General features: G+C 36.9%; 1 protein-coding gene across 3 annotated transcripts in view; it reads right to left on the bottom strand.

The window, feature by feature from the left end:
- Positions 1–3,372: 3,372 nt before the first annotated feature.
- ZNF385D (zinc finger protein 385D) overlaps positions 3,373–26,550 on the bottom strand; it is a 416,209-nt gene continuing 393,031 nt past the window's right edge. For 2 of the 3 annotated variants that reach the window (XM_031058889.1, XM_005423367.2), the window contains 4 exons: positions 15,919–16,152; positions 13,797–13,975; positions 12,383–12,484; positions 3,373–7,473 (listed from right to left, as the gene is read on the bottom strand). In XM_031058889.1, coding sequence (XP_030914749.1) covers positions 7,240–7,473; positions 12,383–12,484; positions 13,797–13,975; positions 15,919–16,152 — 749 coding nt within the window. In that variant the 3' untranslated portion in view covers positions 3,373–7,239. The remainder of the gene's footprint in view (positions 7,474–12,382; positions 12,485–13,796; positions 13,976–15,918; positions 16,153–26,550) is intronic. The other variant, XM_031058888.1, reaches the window with a different exon arrangement.

Here is a 26,550-nt window from a genome sequence, read left to right on the forward strand (position 1 = left end):
TGCTTTTCACAGCTGTATAAGGAGGTGATAAAAGCTCTAGGGTTTATTCCAACAATTCACTTGACATAAAAACTACCCCTGTGGAGAACAGAGAACCTTACACAGCTAGGGAGAAGGCTTAAATATAGCACAGCCAACAAAATTGGCTTCAGTGCTTACCATTTATAGCAGCCAATACTGTAATGAGGGGCTTAATGCAGGACTCCAGCCACATGGTTTGATTATGCCACTGAAGGGGATAAAGGGGTACTGTATTATAATCCACATTACACAGTCCATAAGTGGGTGTTTTGGTTTTTTCCCCTCTTAAATGCTCCTTGCAGTGTCCCACGGTGCTGAGGGAGTCACAAAATGTGATTTAGCAGGACTGGAGGGAAGTAAACCTGTGTGTGTGCAGAGAGGCAATAGTGGCTTTAGTGTGGGTCAAAGAGCTACAGCTGTTTCTATCTCCTTTCTAAAACTATAAAAACAGTAGAAGAAGAAAGAAACAGGCATTTTCTCTTTGATTGATTGATGTCTAGATTTTAGCAAACTGGTACAACTTGAGCAACTGCAGGAAAAAAAAAAAAAAGTGACCCAAGTGGAGGCTCATTACATTTTCATTTTTAATTCCTGGGTTCTCCTTCTGGGTGCCAAAACTGACATGAATAATTTTATTCCAATGCAAAAATCAGATTCAGGTAGCAGTTTGACTGGCAATAATAACATGGCAAGTCTACATTGAAAATATGTCTGAAGGAAAGATTACACTTGTGGGTAGGAGGGGGAAGGATCAACCCCCACACTGAAGCACTGGTTAAAAATCCTCAAATCAAGACTTTTTTTTCAAATTTACATCTTCTGTGTTATAAATACAACAGAATGACCCCATTAAGAACCTCTGCCTCTCCCCACCAGGCAGTTTTGAGAGGGTTCAAACAGGCTATTACAAAGGCATAGCTTTGCCTATGTTCTCTCATCTCCCACTCTGTTGTGCCCCAAACAAATCTCTGCACTTGACAGATTGTGTTTTGAACTGACAGTTTTCACCTGATACACGTCTCAATGAGAACAGTTCCCATGGTAAATGCCAGCCACAAGCCACAAGCAGAGAAAGGGCTGACATTGTTAACAAATGCTGCAGGCATTTGTAGTGAGAAAATGGTTTGTAGGTTTTATCCCTTTATATATTGCTTTTGCACTCAGAAATACATAGATGTTTTTACTGAACATAAGAAATAACATTTAAATTTGATTAAACCTTTGAAGGATCCCAAAAGATGAATATTTCAGGAAAGTATTAAAGGATAAAGAGCTGTCTGTGTCATAAAACTCTAGATTAGGTAAAGAGCACTGTAGTATAGATGTTCTCTCTTCACAGTATTTTACCATTACTGTGGCTTTGCTGCTTTAAATTCTTTATTCAATTTATTGACTCTGATCAAATGGCCCAACAGGGGCATTGATGATTACATACTTCTTAAATGTATATTTAATTTTATGGATTCTGTTCATTCATATGAGAAACAAGACAACCAATAAAGAAACAGAGAAGAAAAATCAAATTGTAACAAAAACAAATGAAAAGTATGGACATCCTTTCTGGAGACCCAGGTGTTGACAAAATGCAGTGACATCTTGGCTGGTATGAACACACCTGAAGACAGGTAGTCCCAAAGAAAATTATTGTGTCCTTCAATTGAGTGTCCAATACCTATGCAATGAATATTATTAACTATGTTTGTTTCTAATGATGGGTGTCAAACTCTCGATTTCTGCTGTGAACAGGAAAAATGTTAGGGTATTGACAGTGTGCCTAATGTGAAGACCATTGCTACAATGTCACTGTGGCATCTAATCCAAAGAATGTCTTCTGAGTTCTTTCTCATCAAACTTATTTTAAAGTTAAGATCTCACAAATCTTCAAGGTCCCTATATTTTTATCCAGGAACTCTTCAATGTCCTATCTTGTTCATACCTCAGAAGTCCCATTTAAGAACATTGCACAAGGAAAAAGGGTCAAATAAGTCCATCAATTTCTTTATATTGACTCTTTGAATTCTTATTTCACCACCCAAGCATCATCCCAGCATGAAGCCGACCACATGAACCAGGCAGCAACTAACAATGTTTCACACTCAGCCAAGTTTCTTTATCAAAGTATCAATACAGAATCAGAGCTGAATGACACCTAATTGCAGTGCACAGCATGACTGCAAAAGGCCTCATCCACTAAGACCAAAAAATTGCCTCTATTGAAATCAAAGATTTTTGCAACTGCTATCAGGAGTCCCAAAGTTAAGAGCATTATGTTTTTCATACCATTGTTAATTTTGGTCTGGAGCACAGACTCTTTCAGCTGCTGACATTTCAGGTCAGGCTATGTAATAGTCATCTTCCAGATAGTCACATTTACTCCAAAATGGTCCTGAATTTTAATAAACCTGTAGAAGTGAGAGGCCATAAAACTCTGGTCCTTAGCTAAACCCTTCACTGTGTGTTTGAGATTTCAACTGGTTTAAGATAGGATTTATCAGTATTACTGGTTCTTTTAGTCACGTATGGAATTCCAGCACAGAAGCTTCTGTATGATTCATTGGCACTGAAGGAATGGCACTTAGAGACAAACAATGAGAACAAGAGAAGACATGATGTCGAAAAATACTTAACATTTTACATAGTATAGGCTCACATTTTCACATGCATCTTGATAAACAGGAAGCCTATTCTTATTTTCTTGAGAACTTTGGGAGCTTAGAGTCTTGTAGCTTGAACTGTGCTGAAGCCAGTTTTAGAAATGAAAATTCAGACACATATTAGTAAAAAGACCAGACTTCTTATTCTTGTGAGTTAACCCCAAAACCAGGACACTTAAAGAGTAGTCTAGGTTCTGATTTCACATGTTTTCAGAAAGATTTGTGCAACCACATAATTTGAGTGTCTGTGCTTCCTATCTACCCCAAATAATGTTATAGTTGTGAAAACCTTTTTAGATCTTGCTCCTCAGTGTTGGTCTAATGTTCATAAAATGACATAATGTTCATAAATTTATTTTGCTAAAAAAAATCGAGTTAGAAATTCCCCAGATTACTTTTAAGATACAATAAAAACTATGTGTTTATGGGAAGTAAAACACAGAAACAGGGCCTTCTAAGCATGATTTCACTTTTCAGGGAATATGGGGCCAATATGCTACTGTATCTTTGGCAATTAAATAAAAGTGACTAAAGGCAGGTCCATTCAGTTATGGTATTCCTGATGTAAATGGAAGATAATGAAGTGAAACATTAAAAGTACCAACAGCATCCTTGCATTGGTTCAACATCTAGAAAGTATTTTAAACTTTTAAAATGTAGAGCCAATTGTAATATTTCAGTACTAAAATGACAGATGTAATTCTTCTAGTTATATTAACTTTATTTAGCTATTCTTAATTTTATATAATTTTATATAATTTATCTTAAAATAAAGATGTATACTTTTCAAATACAATATTTCTTGACATGGTCAGTCCTTTTTTTCATTTTAGATAATCATATTTATGCCATTTGCTTACTGACTTTTCACAACAGCTTTTACAGCAGTTTTCAAGAAGGTAACTAAATTTATGATTCAGAGCAATGATGATCCCTCAGAAACAAAGGTTTGAAGCCATAGGTAGTTGGAAAAATGCAGATAGCATAAAAATATAAATATATATAGATATATACCTCCCACAAAAATACCATCTCTTTGGGTCAGAACAGAATAGTTATTCTTTAACACTTTGAATAGAACTTAAGAAAACATCCCTGAACCTGATTGTTTTTCTGAGTTCATTACTCAGCCACTTCCCCGCAGGTTGATTTCACATTCTTATTCCAATGACTGACTGTGTCTTCGATGAAATTATCTGCTTCCTTGTGCTTTGGGCTTCCTCTTGGCCCTGGAGTGCTATGGTAATAGGAAATATGATGGCATTTTTTTCTTAAATAGTGCTCTCCACACAGGATGTATTGACAAGTAGGTGTAAAGTGTCTTCTGTTTGCTACCTCCTCTGTCATCTGCTGTGGACATACCCTTGACCAGAAGTTCTCTTTGCCCCATTAGATAGCTGTGCCGGTATTTTTCTTGACATATATATATATATATACATACATATAAAATAGAACTGTTGTACTGATGTCCTGGGTACATTGGCTTGTTACTGACTGAGAGGGGTGTGGAGCAGCAAGGCACAGAAAATCCACTATACATTCTAACATTTAGGCTTTATCCTTTATTAGGTAGTGAGTAAGAGACAAAAAGAACTGCGTTTGTTGTTTACAGCTGAACTTTAAAAGAGACTTGTGTGAACAAAAATTTGTTCCATAGAGCACTGTGACAAAAGAGCTCCAAGAAAACTGAAGGTGTCATCGCAAATTAGCTGATGTAAGTAGTTGGAATGACACTCTTATTTCTAGCAAAATTTGTATGAACTCTGCTCTTAGTACTGTGCCTCCATACATGCCACAGGCCACGTTTTGGCAAGGATCAGCCTGTTGATTTTGATGGCATCACAACAACATGGCAGGATGTACAGCAGGTGTCCATGCACCAGAAGGCTGTGCATAAGAGCCTTCAGGATATTTGTCTATCTCCCATTTTCCCATCTGCCTCCTTCCTCATGGGTAAAAGATAGCCTGCCCAGACCTTCTACCTTCCCAAAATGTGAGTACTTCTCTGCTCCTTTAGCAAGATCTTACTTACACAGGCTCTTACAAAAGGCTCTGGAAACAAGTGGTGGTTCATGGAGCACAGCTTGAAAGCCGCTGCCCTTTAGAGGAAGAATCTGAACACAGCTGGCAATGGCACTACAGTTTCTGCAAACAGATGGAAGGTTGAAAGCAGGCTTAAAAGACCAAGTACACTGAATCTTACTATCTCATGTACCCAAATATAATGAAAAATGTTCTAAATTGAGTGTGAGGAGCAGGTTTTGAAGGCTGGCTTATTTACTGTCTCTTTACTGGGAGCTGTAGAGTAGAGAGCCCTTTTAAATGTCAGCCCCTAGTTACTTAGATGTCTAAACTTGGCTTCAGGAACTTACTCATACTGTTGTTTTGAAAGTTAGGCCAAAGCAATCCAGCTGGTAATTAGCCCTGGAATCACCATCATGTATTTTTCATGGCTACATAGGTGTGAATTAAATATAAACAAAAACTCATTTCATTTCAAGGCACAAACGTTTGCAAATAAACTGGATGAAATACAAATACATAATACAGAACTTATTTTAATACTTCTAGATAAATAAATGCATCTCTTTGGAATTCTTCGGACACAGATATCCATGGAACCTCTTCTTTCTCTCTCTTTATATATTTTTTATAAAATCTAAATGCGGAGAGGTTTAAAAAATGGCAAATACAAATGTATATGGAAGGCTCACTGATGAACTGCAAGTCAAAAGTGCTGTATATTCCCATCCTCTATATCTCCCACCTGTCTGCATTAACCACAGGCAGCATTATATAGCAACCACATGGCCAATATTTTGCATTACTGCCTTTTAATGAAATCTTTCAAATAATTTCCCCATCTAAACTTAAATTATGCTTTTAAATTTTATTCTGCCTAAATGTATGGTAGGCATTTCACTTAGCTACGCATCAGAGTGGTTGCATGTGACTCAGCAGCACACTCCATAATATTAATAGATACTTTTCAGCTCCCTATGAGAAAAAGCAGGCAGCAAGGATTATTTTTTTCTCTGTTGTTTGTTACTTACCACTTAATGACCCACATGTGAAATCAATGGTTATATAATTATTTTATATAGTAGATTTTCTGTTTATAAGTTATTTTTCTTACTCTAACATATATACAATATATCTATATATACCCCTGATAAATCTTACTTTAAAGGGACACAGTCAACCCCTTTAAGCCTCACAGTAAATATATAAGGCTTTAAGCTGTCCATACATCACGGTCAGCTACAGAATTCAAGGGTCCCTTGAGATCCTAAAAGTTGTATTTGTTCCAAACCCATGATGTGCAGTTATCTCGTAATATGTATCTCATGTGTCACTGTTTATATTTTATAGGTATATTAAGACATTTTATATCACATCAGTAGGAAATAAAACAAGGGAATAAGTCTGTTGCTAAGACTAAGCCTATTGCAAAAAATATTACCTGTATCTACAGACACTCCCACTGGTGTGATATAAAATGAATATGTGCCATTCTTGGGATGAAATTCTGGCTACACTGCAGTCAGAAGGAACTTTAAACTGACTTAAATGAGACCAGAATTTCTCTCCTGTTTTTCATTTGTCAGTTATGACTCTCTGTAACTGATTTGTGTCTTCCCTCTGCTCAACACTGAAGTGTCAGGCCTGTTTCATGACAAGATCATATTTTTGGTTTTCCACTGTCATGTCCTAAACATTGATCTATCATGTATGTATTACACTTTTTGAGGAAACACAAAGTGTACACATACATTCTCAGTTAAATAAATGTTTGACCCATTCTGTGTACAGTATCTGAATTATTTTTCCTCCACTAGATCCTCTTTATCACTTTCTTTGCCCTAACCTAGATCATTTTCATTCTTATGTGAGTGAGGAAAACTTTGCTCACCAGGAACAGCTCCACATTATTGTAATAATTTTCGACTACTTACCAAAGTGACATAATTGTTCATTTTATCTTTTGCAACTCAGTTAGAAACCTAGTGGCATAGATAGAGACACAATACTACTGTTTTACAAGACATCTATTGTATCTACTTTTGTTCAGATAAATACCCAGTAACTGCTGATTTGGCAGGAGGATTGGTAAGGGTACTACTATTCACAGTGTTTCTTTTTTTTTTCCTTCTTCTTTAATCTACAGAATAAAGTATTTTATATACATTGGAACCAGTTAATGCCCTTTAGACAAATTTGTAAGTTGTTTCATAAAGCAGGAAAGACAATGCAGGGAAATATGTGCCAAAATGCACAGTCAAAAGGCTTTGTAAGTTTTATATGTCACTACAAGTCAATGCTGGAGATCAGTTCTAAAACGATCAATTCTCAAGAGAAATATTCTTATCTGGAGAAAATACTACCCATTCCCCCTTTCAGAATTTGTTCAGTTCTCTATCAAAAGTTCTGGCTCTTCATATATACTTTAAACTATAAATAAACACTGCATAGTTCAATGTCCTTGATTTTCTTTTTTTTTTTTTTTTTTTTGTTTGTTTTGATTTGAAAAATTATTGCAGTACAATTAATTCCTGTTTGGAGTTCAGTAAGGAGCAAACAGCACAGGAGTGTGGGTGGTCCGTATAGGCCCAGGAGCTGGTCGTAGGAGTGCTGGAGGAAGTGCTGAAGTCTGGAAAAGGGTGGCTGCTGGGGCTGTGCGAAGACTGAAGGGGGAATTCACAGCCACAGCAGCAGCTGCTGCTGCAGCTGCTAGTGGATTTGGTAAGATTCGTGGGGCCATCGGCTTTGAAGGTTCCTTTGAAAATACTAATTTTACCTGTGGGGAAGAAGAAAAAACAAACAAACAGAGACACATAATTTTTTCATATTAGCTACATGAGAGGGAGTTCGATTTAAGATTATATGTGCAGAATCAAGCAAGAGAGGCCTCGAGGTGGCTACTGACTCTGTGAGCTACAGGCTTGTAACAGGTGATACAACCTGCCCAATGGACAAGGTACAAGGATTTGGCTGGGAACAAGGATTTCCAGTTCACACCTAATTGCTGACGCTCACAATTTAATACAAGATTAGAAATCAAAGCAAATCTTAAATGGGGCTGGGGAATCTGCACCAAGGTAAAACTGCATGTACCCTGCAACCATTAAACAAGGAAAAATCAGATATCAATTAATAGATCTCCGTCTGGACAGCTTAATGTAGAGACAGAGCAGAATGGAAACATATCTTATTCCCTGGTCTTACAAGATACTTTTGTTTGAATTATTAGGATGAGAGTTCTATTTAAAATTAAATCTCCATATAGCTCCTCTTCATTTACTCCTGCTTCTAATAACAAGCAAATAAACCAATCTTATCTTTCATGAGTTATGAAAAGCTCTCATGTTTCACATGTTTAAATGGGTGCTGTGCCATATAATTCTGCTTCGTATTCAACTGTTTTCCATTATGATCATGTTCATTCTTACAAGCATTGTGAAAACCTGGCAGACATTTTAAAGTAGCATTCTGCCAAACTATGATCTTTCTGTCCCTGTCACTGAGGTTTTTTCTTAAAACACGTTTTAAATCATAACAGGATTTTCTTGTGGATCTACAAACACAAATCAAAACCCCCCTCATTCAGAGTTTCCTAAAAAAGGGAAAAACACCAAACCCTGAAGTTTCTCCAAGACTGAAAATATTCACAAGAAGTTCAGTAATATTTAAGAAAATTTACATTTGGGATGCATACAAATGACCATCAGAGTAGTCTCTATAGATTTCTGCAGTTTTCAGTGGCATTTCAAGTTTCTAATGAGATGCCAGGAGCCTGAATACCTTTGCAGCCCTGCTTTTATAACTCTGAGATAAGATTAGAACCTCATTTAATGACAAAGAAAAGTTCTCATTGTCTCTGATGGACTTTTGGTGGATCTATGTCTTAGCATGATCTTAGGCCGCTTGCAAAGGGAATAAACCTGAATACACAGTATTGAATATACAGAATATATGTACCATGCAGTGGTACATCTCAGTGTAAGTATGGACACCTTTTACTTACAAGGAAACAAAATTTCTCATTCTTGACTTGAAAGGGATTTTCAAGTAATTAACCTGAACAATATCACTCTGATATTTTCAACTCAATAGAAACCTAGTGAGCGAATCATCAGAAATTAAGGGCAGGAGTACTCTAGCATGAACCACAAGTGAGTTTCATCATTACACTATCACCACCATATACCAAAAGGTCTGTTGGTTCTTTACTGGCCAGATGGATAGAGGATTTTTATTTTGACCAACATCTATTGGCAAAACTTCTGGCTTCCAGGCCCTTTAAAGCTCTGGGAGGAATACTCAGATCAAACCCAATTCTTTAATTATCTTAACAAAGGATATAATAGATGCTAGATAAAAAATTCCTTATGGTGTCTATTAAAAACAATGATCTGCTCTTTTCCTTGATCAGTGTTATGCTCACTGATCCAAGCTGTCTTCTTCCTTTGCTGAATATATTACTTTTTCCTCCCTTCTTAAATTGTTTAATAAATACCTTTTACAGCCTTATTTAGAACAGAAAAAATCCCCAAACCAAAACCTAACAAACACATAAAAATAAAGAACAAAACAAAAAAAACCCCACCCAAACAAAAAAATTTAAAAACCCAAAACAAAACAAACAAACAAACAAACAGAAAACAACCAAAAAACCAAACCAAAACAACGACAACAAAAAAACCAACCCCAAAACAAGCATGAGGAAAAAAAGTAACCCTGAGTACAAAGTACTCTTTGGTTTAGAGTTCCCAGTGAAGGATATTTTTTGTAACACTTATTTTATTGCAGAAAGTTTGGACTATCAAATGCTTGATAACCCTTTTTTCTCCAGTGCAGTATTTTATACATGCTGGACAGCAGCAGCTTGAAGAAATATCAAGCAAGTCCCAACACTACAGGACTTCTTAAACTCTGAAATATCAGTGTGGGAATTTATGAATTTTCTATCTCTGAAGCATGTAAATCTAGAACAGACAGAGAAGTACAAATGATATTGAAAACACGGTAAAAGTAGGTTTTTGGTCTAACAAAGCCATGAAAATATAGCATGTTCTTTTTTAAATTTCTGTAGACAAATTTGGTGATGTCCATACATTTTGTGTAATGAAGAACAAAGATCTCATATGGCTGTTTCTATTAAAAGACTAGGGCTTTCTTGCCATTCTTGGAGGAATCAGGTACTTCTAATTAAATTACTAGATTACTTCCAGTTAGATAGCTTTTCAGTTAACTTGTCAACGTGATTCTGATTTCAAGGTAGCTGCCAAACTAGTAATACTTAACATATGCAGTACCTTGCCTGTTCATTTCTAACCTCTAATTTACTCACAGATCAACATTAGGAGTAAAGTAGCCATTATTTAGAATGGTAACAATGAAACAATCAAATAGTTTCATTTCCAATTAAGTAAACTAAGGGAAAAATAACTTGAAATATTAATGGGGAGCATCCTGGTTTCAGCTAGGGAGAGGGAATAAAGGAAAAGTAAAGAAAGAGCATTAAATTAAAGGTGAAATTAGTTGGCTTGTTGCTGTGCTGTTCTGCACTTTAAGTGACAACAATTCCTGCAGTTTTTATATTCAAAACCAAAAAGAATAAATGGAGAACTGGTCTCTCCTTTCTTATAGAATCCACAATTCTGCTACATATATCTGTTCATTTATTGCTAGTTTTTTCTCTTCTTCTTAAATCCCCTTTGCCTTTTTGATGCCCTCTAGCCTGACCTGTATATTGTGAACAATTGGGATTGAGGGAGAAGGAAAAGGACACCCTGCTGTTATTTGTCTTGAACCTTGGCTGGAGTTCTCAGAAATCACCATTATATAAATTGGTAGAGAGCTGCACACAACCACAACAACAATGTAATAGTTGTTTTCATCTCCTGAAAAATAATTTCCTAAAGGAATAACATTCCTGTCAGAAAGGCTTTCCTGATTCCAAATCCTACTTACCCTGTTACATATTTTCTATTCCTTTCAGTATAGTTTGTATTGAAGACCTTGATCTTTCTTGTGGATTACTGAGAAACCCTATGGGGCTATTTCACTATTAGTGGATCTACCAAAATGGGGCACTGCTTTATTCTACAACTGAATCTTGCATGAATATGTCACTCATGAGGGCTGCTCCAACAAGGACACAGTTTCTACTGCCTTGAGCTTTAACTCAATGTAAAGAGAAATGGGTTTTCACAGAAAAAAAAAAAAGCTCCATATTGTGCCTGCATCAGAGGAGATGGTCAAGCCATAAGGGGCTAATCTCTGTGAGGACAATGAATCAACATCCTCCCTCTGCCAAAACCATTTAGAAAACGCTACAAAGCAGCAGGTATAACATTCATAGAATTCACAGAATCACTAGGTTGGAAGAGACCTTCAAGATCATTGAGTCCAACCCACACCCTAACGCCTCAACTGAACCATGGCATCAAGTGCCACATCCAGACTTTTTTTAAACACATCCAGGGATGGTGACTCCACTACCTCCCTGGGTAGGCCATTCCAGTACTTTATCACTCTTTCTGTGAAAAACTTTCTCCTAATATCCAACCTATATTTTCCTTGACACAGCTTGAGACTGTGTCCTTGTTCTGTCACTTGCTGCCTGGTGGAAGAGACCAACCCCCACTGACTACAGCCACCTTTCAGGAATTTGTAGAGTGATAAGGTCGCCTCTGAGTCTCCTTTTCACCAGGATAAACATCCTCAGCTCCCTCAGTCATTCCTCACAGGGTTTGTGTTCCAAACCCCTCACCAGCCTCTTTGCCTCCTCTGGATACTCTCAAGCGTCTCAATGTCCTTCCCAAAATGAGCGGCCAGAGCTGGACACAGCACTCAAGGTGTGGCCTCCCAGTGCAATTATCTCGTACAGGGGAAGGATGACTTCCCTGCTCCTGCTGGCCATGCTATTCCTCACACAGGCCAGGATGTCCTTGGCCTTCTTGGCCACCAGGGCACACTGCTGGGCACTGTCCAGCCACATGGTCCCCAGCCTATAGTGCTGCAGGGGGTTATTGTGGCCAAACTGCAGGACTCATTCATGCAGTTTAACTGATTGAGAAAAAAAAGTCAGATGTTTCACTATGCCACCCACAATGCAAGCTACTTCTTAACTAGTGGCAGCATCCTAAAGAGTTTTTTATTAAAAAAATTAAAAAATTCAGCTTTTGGAGCTAGTAAGAATTGTGTTTCAGATAGTTTATCTTGGTAGTTGAAAATGTGACCAGAAGCATTCTGAAACAGTTGAATGAAAGAAGAGGCAGGTTTTTTTAATTGTGTCACTTTTTATCTCAATAACTCTCTAAATAAGGATGAAATGAATGGTTTATATTTTATAGAGTTTTATTTAGTTATTTCATCACTATTGTCCTCAGTGAAAACTGGAAAGATCCTGTTTGACATCTGGAGGTTTTTTCAGTCTCTTGCTCTCTAGTGACCTTTGCAACAAGCTTTTTTCCTGAGGTTATTGAGTAGCTACAAAAGCAAGGGTCCACAGACTGTAGTAAACATGCCTTAAAGTATATTAAAAAATCCCTTGTGGGCTTCCAGTGGCTCCTTCATGTACTTGATACTCCAATGACTTACACTATTACTCTACTTCTAAGCATTTTCCCACCTACGTTTTCTAAAAATCCTACTCATCAGGATTGAAATAAAAGTCAAATAAAAAAGAGTGATTGGCTTACCCCTAGCGGATGTGTTCCCTTTTGGAGTTTATTGTAAGGGCTGTATTTAGGTTTGGGTGGCTTCCCAGCAGCTCTGTCTTTGTGCCTTCTACTGCTTATGTGCTGTTAAAATATATCGGGGAGGAAAGGGGGGGAAAGAAAACAAAGGGTGATAGTTGATAGTTACACAACAGATCACTTCAGATTCTGCTTTACACAAGATTAATGCTCCAATACAAAAGGCTTTTGCTCTACAGCAGCATCACTTTGGCAAATTCAATAATGAAAAGGAATAGGCTCTTTTGAAGTTTGAAGGATCCTTTGTGCACCAAATATTGGGGCTGTGATTTTCATCAGTCCTAAGTTCAGCTCTGCTTCCACTACAGTTAAATATTTTCCCATCTTTTCTAATTTCAGCAGGGTTAAAGCCTTTGAAAAACTCCTCCCTAACTCTATAAATCACCCATCAAATTCAATCCACTGCTGATAGAAAGTTTTTGAGGAATATTAAGTAGTAAAGCATCCCCTATTTGGGGAAGAATATAAGGTCAGAAAATTGTTCAAATCCCTAAGCTGCCTGGAGATCCTTCTGAGATGGTCACATATCAAACTAAGAGAGTGAAAAAAATGCACAAAAGCCATTTTCTTTTTCATAAGTTCTGTGACATTTTTGAAGTATCTTTCTACACAGATTTTCTTGCAGTATTAGAAGTAAGGGACATTTTTCAGAATTCTTTTTTTTACTTTGATTTTCATTTTCAAGAGAATTACCACAATAAAAATACATAGAACTGGACTTCTTGTTCTGAGACCAGAAGAATGGGTATTGCTATTGTCCATTACTGAATTAATCTTCATTCTTGCAAAGTTTCTTTACAAGTATTTAATTACAATAGGTATATGGAATTAAACTAAGTGTTTTTCAGAAAGCTTTGATCATCTGAAAAATGACTGAACATAACTTAGAGTAATTGCAATTTAGAAGTCATGCTTCTCAGTTAGAGTGAAACATTGATAAAATATTAGAAATCCTCTCCATCCCACATTTCTAAGTGGGTTACTTGGTATTCTGTGAAAGCATTGGTTGCATCCACCTTCACATCTTTGTCAAGGCAAATATCATGCAGTACATGAAATGGCAGAGTTTAGCTCAGGACAATTCTAGCAGTCTAAAGACAGTTGTAATGTGTTACACTTTCTATAACTCTTTACCAAAGGTGTATAATTGAGAGCTTTTGAGAAGACATATTCCATGCATGGGAAAATCATAATCAAAACAAAACATACAGCATGGCAGCCAAGTGCAAGAGACAAAACTGTGAGTTCCATTTGGACACAAATTGTTATATTGACATATGCTGACTGTGTTGGTACTTTACCACCATGAAAACAAATAACAGCTAAAGATTTTCACTCCACAAGCTGGCCTGGGTACCTGTTTCAGTTGTGTCTCGGAGTTTACGTGTACATCACATATTTCACAGTGAAATGTTTTGTTCTGAAGGCCTGTGTTTCCTTTATTCACAGGTCCTTTGCCTTTTACGCCTGCCCGGGGAAAGGCTTTTATGGTTCCACTTCCATTCCGAGCTTCCAGCATAGTTTTGTGCTTAGTCCCTGGAGACAACAGAAATGGGAAACAGAAACAACTTTGGCAATTGGGTTACATCCATTGTTTTATCTTTTTTTTAATAAAACCATATGAGCCTCAGCTTGGTGCCATGTACTATCCTTGGAATCGGACTGTCTTGGTCTGTATCACACTCATACTAATGTTACAGTATTTCACAGCTGGTATTTATTTACTAAATTACATACCTATAAGTAATGAGCTGGAACAAAGCAGCCAGACCAGAAAGTAGCAGCACAATCAGGTACCCTGATGTGAAGTTAAATGTGTGTGACTTTTTTCATTAACTCCTGCAGCTAATAAGACCTGAATTGTAGTTGCAAAAGAAAAGTAATTTAGCTATTAAAGATGTAGTTGGCTTTGATTTATAGTCCTCCTGAACAGATTGATAAACAGTATGTCTAGGTAGCTTACAATTAAATCTGTAATTAACTAATTACTCTCCAAACCAGAAAGGAGCAGAGATTCCTGGAAGCAACCTATGGATCATTAATGTCTCGGACAGAAACCAAAACATGTGAGAAACATATATGAAAGAAGAATACAATTGCCTTTTTTTTTTTTTTAATTGTAAATAAATGTTGCATAGAGAACACTGGTGTTCTGTTGCTGTGCCTTTATTCAGACTGAACAGTTGCTTACACTGTTGACTCCCACACAGGTAGTCTGTGATGATAATGGACCAACTACTGCATACAGAACCACTACTCCAGTGCTAATTGCTGTATGCATCCACAGACTTCTAAAAAAAAAAAAAAGCATGTATGTGAGCACACACACAGTTTATCAGCACAGGCAGCAGAAACTTGGAAGGTTGTGTTCAAATATTCAGAATAGTGTTTTGGCTCTCGTGCTGATCAGACTATTTAGAGTCTATATGAAGTTAAATACTTTAAAGGGATACAGCTTGAAGTTGAACTTTCACCAGTTGAAGATCTGGCATATAGTAAACAGCATTCAAAACTGATGGAATTTTGTTTCTCATGAATGCCAAGAAGTCAAAATTTCCATTCTAATTTGAGTTCCATATATATGCCAAAGTTATTTCTTTTTAAAGTGCATCATAAAGCCTTTGATCATTTTGCTCTAGGTATTTTATCACTGTCTCTAAATTTCAAACCTAAGGTTCTCTTTTCATCTCTGAACTCTACTTACCCTTGATTAGAGGTAGCCCCTGACATCCGAGATCAGGAACTTTAAGATGGCTATAGGTGGTCACTGCCACCATATCAAACCCCTAGATCTTTTAACCCCACCCACCACTGAGCCAATCAATAACATGCTTAAATTAGTGACTGTGAATGGTGGCTGTTTACTATCAGAACTAACGATGCTACTAGCTCTAATGACAAGAAAAAGTTAAAAAACTGTGAAAGATGGAGAAAGGCAATTACCCATTCAACCCTCATGCAGCAGCTGCCATCAGTTTATGAAAACAAAGGGAAAATATACATAATTTTAACAAGTTATTTATTAACAGACAACATGGAGCTAAGAACTCTAACTCCCATCATTGAACTCTGCCTGACTGATGCTCCCTCTTTCAGCCTTAATTTGTTAAATTTCAAACAAAGCTGATGGCATTCATCCTCAGTTTGCCAGTTGGCACAAGCAAAACTATGCAAACTCTGAGTACCAAAGGTAATGAAGTAGAGCTGTCATTTAGCTCAATAAGGTTTTGAAGCTGCAAAGGCTAAAGCATAAGAAAATCTGCAACTTGCAATAAATTCCTTTCTTTCTCTTTTTTGAAAGCCTCTTTGCCTGTCATTTTTATACTTTAATAGTTAATGAATTCCATGTAATTGCCAGTTTTCTGCCACCTCTTTGTCCCCTGCTGCAAGAGATCTAATCTATTCAGGGGAAGATAATTGCAGCACTCTTGAGACAGAAGGAAAAAAAAAGGAAGCAAGCAAGCACTGCTCCATCTCACCACTGTTGTGCGCCTCCAGCTGTGAGGCAGAGTTGACAGCAACTTTGCATAGTGAACAGTACAGCAGTCTTTTTGCTTTTTCTTCCTCAGTCTCCACGGAAGGGCAAGTGCTGCTGCTCGTGGCTGTTGTGGGGATTTTCTCCACTTTAGAGGTGATCTCAGTTGTCATAACACTGCTCTTCCGGATTTCCACGGTTGTCGTCGTTGATATTGCTGGTGTCCCTGTGTTAGCGTCTGTGGGCAAAGAGAGGAGATGGAAAGAAATGAAAACAAACAGAAAAAAATCGTGTGACCTTTGGTGTTTGCTTGTTGATGTCCCAATGCTGTGATGGCACAGAGAGGCAGATTGTTCTGGTGATAGTTTGACTAACGGTAATGAACTAAACCTGACCCTTTCCTTTGTATTTCGTGTGGTTACAAAATACAGTACTCCCATGTATTAGAAAACCATGTGTTGTCTCCTGCAGTCTGCCCACACAGAACTCATAAACTGAACAAAAAGGTCATTAAGAATGTACTGTACAACAGAAGAAAAATGCAATAAAAGAGGTCATGAAAATGACCAGCACAACAGGCAGTTAAAATTTATACACACAACTTCAGATGCATAAACAGCCTTAGTAACACATAATGATTATGCTGATTGGGTAGCCAAGCTAAACTTTTAACATCTTGTACTAATAAAATTAAAATTAATAAATTGGCCTTTACATCTGGTAAAAAAAGAGAAGAAATTGATATTTCACTTGATTTTTCCCAACACCAACACTAAAAGAACAAAGGTAATTATAAGTACACAGTACATTGTTATCCATTATTACATAATAATGATACATACAAATAACAGTAACTAAATATATATATAGCATTCCCTATCTGAGACCTAAAAAAACACTAATAAGATTTTCATTCTGCTTATCAGTTGCAAAGACTACAAGCAAGACATATACCTAAATCTGGAAACTTATTTCTTGCAGCTAAGAACTTGTGCTTTTCCCATAGTTATCAAATGAAAGAGAGAGAAAATACACAATGATATTTTAGTTTGAATCATTGATACATGATATTTGGATATGGCAGTGTCATGTGGTTAAGTACTTAGCAGGGTAGAGGACAGTGAAATGCAGCAGTGAAGGCAGTGAAGATGGTGGGTTGGGGACATGAGAAGGAGACAAAGGACAGGAGCTATTCTCCCTTTGCAGCACTGTATTTTATCATATTAAAAAATATTTAAAAAAAAATTCTTAGTTACTTTGCTGAAATATGCCTGGATTTGGGTACTTTCCAGCCTGGCTCACTTTGGTTTCATACATCACTTGGTGTTAGTGATGCTCTACCTGTACTATGCTTTATTTACTGCCCCCCATCAGAATGGACAAAATAGCAATTCTTTCACTTAGAGAGCTAAGTACGTGCTCTGATGCAGAAGGGACACAACTAACTGATACCACAGTGGTGAGTTGCAGACTAATTCTGTTCCAAAGTTTGTTAATGGAGAACATTCCTAATAGCTTAGAAGGCAATATCAAATTGGAAGCAGGGCAAACACACTGAGAAACCGGATTCAAAACAATTTTAATGCATTGAAGAAACAGTTTAGAAAATTAGATGCTTTTCAGTAAAGACAATTGCGGGAATCCACACTCAGTAGGGTTAATCTGATCTATTAAAACAGAATTATGAACAACAACCCCAGTACTGCATTTGGGGAAGTTTTACTGTATATTTCATTTTGATTGTTTTCTTTGTTTATTTGCTTGGTTTTCAGAAAAATCTTTCAGTAACAGACATGATGAACACAGATCTCTTCTATCATTGTGCTATAAACCAGGTCCCCACCACACTGAAATTGCAAAGCAAAAGGTTTAGGAGGTATTTTTTTCCTCCTCTGATCAGCTCTGAAGGCCCTGTGTCCAGCCTGGGGACGTCAATGTCAAAAAAACCCCCAAAATTTCTTGCTTTGCTATTAATTCAGAAGCAATACAAACGCAAAGCAACAAGAGAGGGTTTGTGATGGGGGGAGCCAAAATAAATTAGAAGTTTAGAAAACGCGAACTGTGAATATGGAAGAAAAAGGACAAGCACTGACAGTGTTTTTCATATCTGCAGAAGGTAGCTAAAAATAAGAGAATACACTCTTCTCCCTCATCCCTCCTAGTAGAACAAGGACTATTGGATTACACCAAGAGAGACTTAGATTAGATGTGAGGAAATTCTTTCTAATATTAAAGTTTATGAAGCCTGGGAATAACTTACCTATGCAGATCCAGAAATATTTCCTACTGGGGGACTTGAAGCTGGCTGAACAAATATCTACACAAATATGATTCCCTTTCAGTCAGTGGGAATACAACCCTTTAAGCTCTATTAAGTTTTATACATGGTATATTTTGTCATGTTTCTACATACTCTCACAGAGGGTTTTTAAAAATAATCATTCATAAATCCAAGAAAGCAGATTTTCATGTGAATGTTCTAGGTATTGACAGGCATTAAAACATGTAGCAAAAGATAAAGTCCCACTCAAGGTCAAATCACAGGTTTTTTTTTCCCTGAAAGAGTGTCTGCAAGTTGTCATAACCTGAAGGTACTGGGGATGTCAAATATCAGTGCAGAAGGAATGAGGTTACATTGCTGAATAATCTCTTCTTATTTATGATTTTTTATTAAAATAAGGTTTAAAAAGAAAAAAAATCGAAATATTAAGCATTTTGTTTGGAAACTGATGAAAAAATAAAGCCCTTGATGATCTGTCCACAAAACTGTAGAGATAACTAGTCACTCCTTTCCCATTCCAAAGAATCCATTGAATGTCTGCTTTCCTTCAGTCAAAAATTGCTGCAGCGAAATTATTTTCCTCAAAAGCCTAATCCAAATCCAAACTCCATTGCTTTATAAGCTTTTAAACATCAGTTTAACAGTGCTTTTAAAACATCAGTTTCTGCATCCTGGTCCTACTGTACAGTAGTAGGCTTAGCCAATGTACTCTCTTGGTGACATGGAAGGCAAGGGGCAGATAGCCCAGGCAGGGGAAAGGGACATTAACATTCTCTCAGGATTGATGGCAAAGTTGGTGCTCATTCTAATCTTGCAGGAAATTAGAAATGTACATCAATCACCACTGCCAGCTTTGCAGTATAAGGGTCAGTACTTAGCCCTGTGCAAAATATAGATGATAATTTCTTTCCTTAGGAAAATCTGAAACAATGAATGAAATAAAACAATAACAGCTGAAATAACAGCAGATTTTATTCTGTTTCAAGTATCTGACCTTCTGTATCTGTGCTGATCTAATATTTCACTATGTAATTATTTAAAAGCTAAAAGAAAATACAATCAATTATGCTAGCTGTTTTGAATATTTTGAGGGTATTTTGAGATGCACAAATAAAAGCAGCATAGTATATAAAGGTCATCAGGAGAAAAAAATCAAAGTTCAGTGCATTTATTCTGCATTTTAAGAGGTGCCTTATGTGAATACACTTGATATTCTACTAATGCAAATACATTAATGACATTAAAACATAAATAGAAAGCCATTGAAGTTCACCATGTAAAAGTACGACACATTTAAAGATGCAAAGCTGCTCATTCTCATATAAACTTTAGAATTTTCAGCAGAGATTAAGTATAAAAATTCTAAAAGCTGTCAAGTAAGCTTACAAAGAGGCAATTCAATTCCTTTTCTCACAAGAACCTCTAATCTAACCTGAGTGGGTCCCTTTGAATATTTTACAGTGTTGCTGACTGTCTGGAGTTCAGCGTCCTAAATACAGGGCAGAGCATTAAAGGTATAAGGGATTAAAAAACAAACAAACAAGGAAAAACAACACCAAAAAGAAGTAGGAAGGCATTTGAGTTCAAGCCTTGTAGACTGAATCAGCAATTCTTAACACTATATTATGACAGTGCTTTAAGAGCTATTTCAATTATAAATGTTCTAAAATTGAGCTGGAAATTCAGCCACAGTCAAAGGGAAGATTTGTTTCTGGTGACGCAGGCTTGCGGCACTGTGCTATTTTCATAACAGTGGCCCATAGCAAATATTCATGATTGCAACTGTCACTGCTTGGCTTTGGTATAGAAGTTGATTGCTGATATTGTATGGAACCGGACTCCAGTAGCAAAAAAAAAAAAAAAGGGAACACTTCAGGATTCAAAAGAATCCATTTGTGATTCTGGTCTTAATATAGCAACAGAATAAAAACTAAAAATATAAAAATATTACATTACAATCTAATCTTAGTCACTGGCAAAATCAAAGGTCTGTTTTAACAAGAGACAAAGACAGATGAAAAAATATTCTGTGAGAACTGACTTCTTTGAGTACTGCAGATACCATGGTTCAAATGGAAAACTGTATTGTGATTAAGGTTCTCCTAAGTAAGCAGGATTAATTTTATATCCCAGCTACAAGACTCATGGATTTTCTTTAGTCTGAAGAAACAGAAAATTACAACTCATGTTTTTCTTGAGTATGTGAAAGTTTCACTCATCAGTTCCTGCCACTAAGCCTAAGAATTTCATATCCTGAAGCCATAAATAGACCCACAGAGAGAGAAACGTACTCTGACTTCAAACAAATCACAAATATTTATGAGCGTGTTTTTTCTTCCCCAATCTCAAGTGGCACACATTTAAAAATATCTGATTTAGCACATACCCATGCATTCTGGTCTCATTTAAATCAAACTTTGCCTTTGACATAAAAGGATTGAGCATTTTGCCCATAACATTGTTCAGGGAAAAAAAAATACACAACAAAAATACCCAAAAAACCCCAACAACTGTGCCTCTGCAGAAGGTAGAAAACACATTCTTTCTCATAACAAACACAACTTGATATGAAATATTTCACTATATGAGACCACTTAGTCTTGCAGGAACATCATCAACTGGCTGTATAGCTTATAACAAACCCGTGTCAATGCTCCCATACAGACCCTTGATACTGGCACGTTCAAGGCTGGGACTGGGACTCAGTATGTTATTTTCCTGACTACAAAGAACTGTGTCCTCAGTTTCCTTGGGCTTCTTTGAAAATTCCATTTTCCACTACTTCTGTGGTAATTACATTTGAAGATAAGACTTAATTTCTTTAGAATCTATAAATAGAATAGTGGAGTACACCAAAACCAAAGCACCACCTCCAAAAAAATTATGGCTGACAGATATTTCTGTGCTTAGCTGATTTTCTGTTCTCCTATGCTGAAACATAAGCATATGTGCTAGCATATCACTGGCTCCAGCACTTAAACAAAACACTGTGAAGAATTTTGACTCAAATGTATCAACTTCTTATCCTTTATATGCGCAGAATACAAACTTGCATATTTTGTGGTCAGTGGATATCTGGCCCTCTACAATATATTGTACAAAAAATTCTTTTGGTATCGTATTATCAAAATTTCAGTCATTAGACATAGTTTTACATTCAAAACCTGGATTCAATCTATTTATTATAGATATATCCTTCCCAGATTTGATATCTTTACTTGGAGAGATAGAAATATATTTTTAGAACTTAGAAGGACCCATTTAAATTTTCTGAAAGCAAAAATTATTACATCATGATTTAGAGACATAAACAGCAAACATTACAGGATTTTTTGGCATAAAAGACCTAAGTATCTTATTGACAACTGTGCAATTCATCACTTTATGGCCACCTTCAATGGCACAATATGAAATACTAGAAACCATGGTGTTCACCTGATCTTCTACAGGATGGATACTAATTATTATGCCATAATGGAAGGATCAAGAGCTTTGAAGTAATAAACAAAGCTGACTATGACAAAGCAGGAAGAGTATTTGAAAATTTTTGATGAGCTGTCTTTTTTGAACTTTTTTTTTTAAGTCTGTTTTTTAAACAGCTCTTCACCTCTTTTGTCTCCCTTTCCTTGTCACTATCCTGGCTTGTCAGTACTTTCTTGGTCAAGTTCCTTGTTAACTTTCTTTGTCTAGATGTCTATCAAAATTATTTTTAATATCCAGAAAGGGAGTCTGAACATGTCTAAGGTATTGCCCAAGCTTTTGCTCAAATGTACCAAGCAAGCATTACTGAGAAACTGAAGGACTACAAAATTTCCCAGAACGAGCATGAAAGACAAATACCAGGAATTTTCTTGGATTGTAAGCAGAGAAGCAATGACTTCAGTATTTTGACAGCCCCTGCTTTTTAACACTTAAATAAATCATATTATACACAGTGTTCATCACTCAGAAACAAGATGAAGAAACAACTGGCTACACAACAAATGACTTCATTTTACTGCTGCCTCTAGTCCATGCGTCCCATCAAGATGCCTTGGCAGTGATTTGATGGCAGGGAGACAGAAAACAGGATGTTTGGTGACAAAAGGTGCCCACAGAGAGAGTGATGATGAAAAGGAAGTAGCAAACTTCATATATTTGATCTGTGTATATTTTCCTCCGGTTAAACTCAATTCTGTCAAGTCCTCAGATGACCTCCTTCATTAATTAGGAATACAAAATTTTCTAATGAAATTATACCTAATTTTTACTAGCAGTTCTCTTGGTTTAAAGCACAGTTCATTAATCTTGAGCCACAGAGGGACAACTATATTCCTGTTGAGGTTAATTGAGCTGGCAGCAACAGCAACAGCTAGGGGTAAAAAGCCTGTGGAAAGCGAAGAAGTTAGAGAAATGTCACACCATGTCTGAGTTTTGGGTTCTTAGGAAAATGTAGCTGAGAAAAATATGACTGGAAGGTAAGGAAATGATGAGGAGAAACCATTTGTTTTTCAGGTCATTTAAGGGATACTTGGTGATGACTGAGTTTGGACACTGAGCTGTCCTTATGATTGCACAGATTTTTCCTCAGCCAGGCAGAAGAAGATCAACTTTCACCAGCTATGACTGAAAGGGTCCCCATGCAAGGAGCTACTGGCTGAAGTGACTCTCACAGTTTAATTAATGGGTACTTTGTAGTGAAAATTTGATTTGAAATCAGAACAAAGTGTTTGCCTAAGAGGTGGAGCTCACACTCAAATGAAAAGAGGATTTTTGCATGCTTGAGGCTATGCTGAAAAACTACCACCAGTTTACGTCTGCATGCACCTCAGTATTCATTTCCCAACTTTTAAGCAAAAGTAAACATAGTAAAAAATATACTTGCAGCTAATCTTAGTACATGAGTAGAAATTGAGCATCAGTTGAATTTATTACCAATAAAAACCAAAGAACTGAAAAAACTGAAAAAGCTAAAAGCCCAACAAGGAAAAAAGGTTTTGCAATACATCCTACAGTAAAATGAATTTGCCTTGAATGTCTCTTTCTGGAGGCCAACACGTGCACAGCAGTCCCCATCTGTATTATCATCCTCTCTGTTCCTCCAAAGCAGGTCAGCTGCACATGAACTGCCTCTGTTGCTCCTTGGCTTGTAGTGAATGCCAGACTGCCCAGGGATATCTGGGTGCTTCAGCTTCATCCAGAAGTCATCCAGAGACAGCTACAGCAGTGGGAAGGGATGATGGGATGATTGCATTCCTGTGTCCAGGAACATCCTTGGCACTGTGTGAATCACTAGCACTGACAGAAGTCCAAAATAATGTTTAAAAATAGGGCCTGCATCTGTTCCAAGGTCCAGGTGGCATGAGTTATATCCAGTCAATACTGGAGACAGTATTTCCCCAAGGAGAATTAAGGGAGCAACTTTTCTCTGTGTCACTAACAGCAATGGCTTCAAAGTATTACCTTCCTACCCGAAAACTCATTAGAGCTTTAAGTCACACCATGTACCCAGGAGAAGATATTGCTCTTACCAAGGTCAGTAAGTAACTATGATTTAGTTGCTGACTGCTACTCCTGCTGCCCCACACACCTACCATGCAGACATGGGGAAGGAAGCAGCAGAGAAGCTGTTCTCTTTAACTTTGCACTGTCAACTGTAGTGATGGAAGTGAGCTTTGAAAGGGCCTCTCCTAAACTCCCCTTCTCTTTGACAGAGACAGAGAAGGCACAGTCTAGGCTATACACTGCTGCAAACTGAGAAGTATTTTTCACAAAATAAGTAGGTTGGCAAAGCCTATTTAAAACTTGATATCAAAAACAATTTACAGTGGAATCTCTCCCCAGCAATATGCCACCAAAAACAAAGTAACATGGAGAAGTATTAATCACCAGCAGAAGAGGAGAAAATACAATGCTTTCATTAATCAAATGGAACAAGGAAAGTATGAGTGAACTGCACTGCAGATTGGAAAGGATTGCTCTCCATTTTAAGCAGGTAGTTGATTTTTTTTTTGTATTTTAAGCAAGTTGAATGTCCTCTTCAAAACCTCCATCTAAACGTTAAGTTTCAAAACAGATTTAGTCATAGAATGCCTAGAAGTAAATTAAAATAACTGGAATATAACTCAGAATTTCTAAAAGGTCTGACTTCTGACTGTTCTTTTAAGTGTAATACCTGATGGCATTCCCCTGTCTTGAATCCAGGAATAATTAAAGCTATTCCCTTTACAGCAGCTCACTTCCTTTACAGGAAAGCAATGAACTAGTAAATCTGATTTTGGCAATAACTGAAGTTGTGTCTAACAAAGGAATTGTCCCTTGCGGTACCAGCATCACAATTACATAACTTTTCTCAGTGGAGAGAAGGCAGGGAGAGCAGGGAGGAGACATTCTTTCAGACATCTGTCTTGTAGTGCATTGGAAATAGAGCCTGTAGGGGAAGTGTTCCAGGGACTGATCAGCAATGACTTTTGTTACAAAACACCTGCTCTTCCTTAAGTAGCTGAGATATCAAATGCCCACATTTGAAAGAACAGATTTCACAAGGAATTGAGGAGACAACAGTATAGGAGATGGTAGTATTATTGCCATTCCTTAATCTTTGGAGTAAATAATTGTTTTGATTTTCCTGGTATCCCATTTAGATTTTTATTAGTCTTCTTCAGTCCAATGTTTTTACAAGGAATTCTTTCCCCAGCTGATCACATACGGTTGATAACATATTTTGTAAATTGAAAAGAGCATTCTTGCTATAAAAGTAGCATCCTGTTGAGTGCCAGGGAAAAGAAAACCTTTTGCAATTTTCAGAGTCTCTGGAAAAGACTCTTTTACTATTCACAGCTGCAGTTACTATGACCATCTATTTAACTTGTTCTTAAATCTCCAACAGGATCCATATTCTGAAATAAATTATTTTACTACCGCCTGCATGCCCTCTGTTCCTTCCCCTCTCCCACTCCCACAGGTCGCTTCAGGGCTAAGACTGAAACAGAGTTTATGAAACACCCCGTGTCATCATTACAGTCAAAAACATTGAATGATGTTTACAGAGGGTTTCACAGACAATACAGACCACTATTTCTAAATAACTCATTGTCATCACAGTTCTTGGTATAATTTACATGTTTTTGGTTGCTTTTTCTTACTTTTTAATAAAACAATTATTTTGTGCAACACGAGCCATCTATGTTGGCTCTCATGTGTCAGTCTTTCCTCTGCCTCCAGGCAGACTGCTACCAACTGAACTATTAGTCTAATTACATTAGCTGGCAGAAGAAACATACTTAGTAAACCACAGTAAGGCTGGATAAATGGTCCTGGGATAAGGCAAAGACCAACAGAAACCCGTCTACTTTGAAAATTTAATGAGTTCCCTTTCATCAAATGTTGTCTTTGTCAGAAGGCACTGAATCAACCCCTTTTTATCTCTTCCAGTAGTGCTCCCTGACACCATCCACACATATCCAGCAGAGAGGTTATTAGTGCTTTGTTGTTTGGGGTGTTTATCTACTCAATATGATAATTTTATCAGGCAAGTTCTCCACAGAAGAAAAAACACAAGAAGTGATGTTTTTCTTGCCCAAAGCTGTTCTCATGAATAATATAAAGACTTCTGTGCACAAGAGAACAGTAAAAATCAAAAAGTATTTCCTTGTGGCACCATTCATAGATACCACTTCTACTTTCAAATCTTAGAAAATCAAATATATTATTTGATTTAACCAATTACACACAAAACAATGATGAGTTTGTATTTTAGGACACAAAGCTAGTAGAATAGGCTTTAAAGGAAATGACTGCTCTTAGTTTGCAGTGACTGTAAAAGAGAGTAGCTGCATATTAATGGATATAAGTATCAAAATGGCAGCACAAGACTAGCTATAGCAAATATTTGAAGGTTTTACATGAGGTATCTAATTCTTGCTCTGCTTTGTCCTTTTCTTATATACCCTTTTGTAAGGCTGACATTAAATGCCTATGTTATCTGGAAAACTAGAAGTGACATAAATTAATACTTATAATGATGTAGTTAATTTTTCAGAAGGTTTGGTCCAATACTTGCAAAGACAGAATTTCTGTCGTGTCGAGTGAAGGTAACTATATGGTAAAAGTGTGGTTCTTAGGCAATTAGTCATAGGAAAATGACAGCTCCAGTCTGTTCAGAACAAATATCATGGAGGGATATTTGAAGAAAGCAATCTTAAGCAACGGGAGCAGGACTGATAATAACTGCAATCTCTGCTAGCTCTGTTCAAATTTTTTTTTCCCCGAAGCAGGAAAGGGTATTAATGACCATAATTACAGCTTTGATTAACTTCTTTGGTAAACCCAAATTGTCATTCTCTTCATGTGCCACATTTTTCTTTGTATGCAGTT

The sequence above is a fragment of the Geospiza fortis genome, unplaced genomic scaffold (assembly GCF_000277835.1).
Source record: "Geospiza fortis unplaced genomic scaffold, GeoFor_1.0 scaffold231, whole genome shotgun sequence".
Taxonomy (NCBI): Eukaryota; Metazoa; Chordata; class Aves; order Passeriformes; family Thraupidae; genus Geospiza; species Geospiza fortis.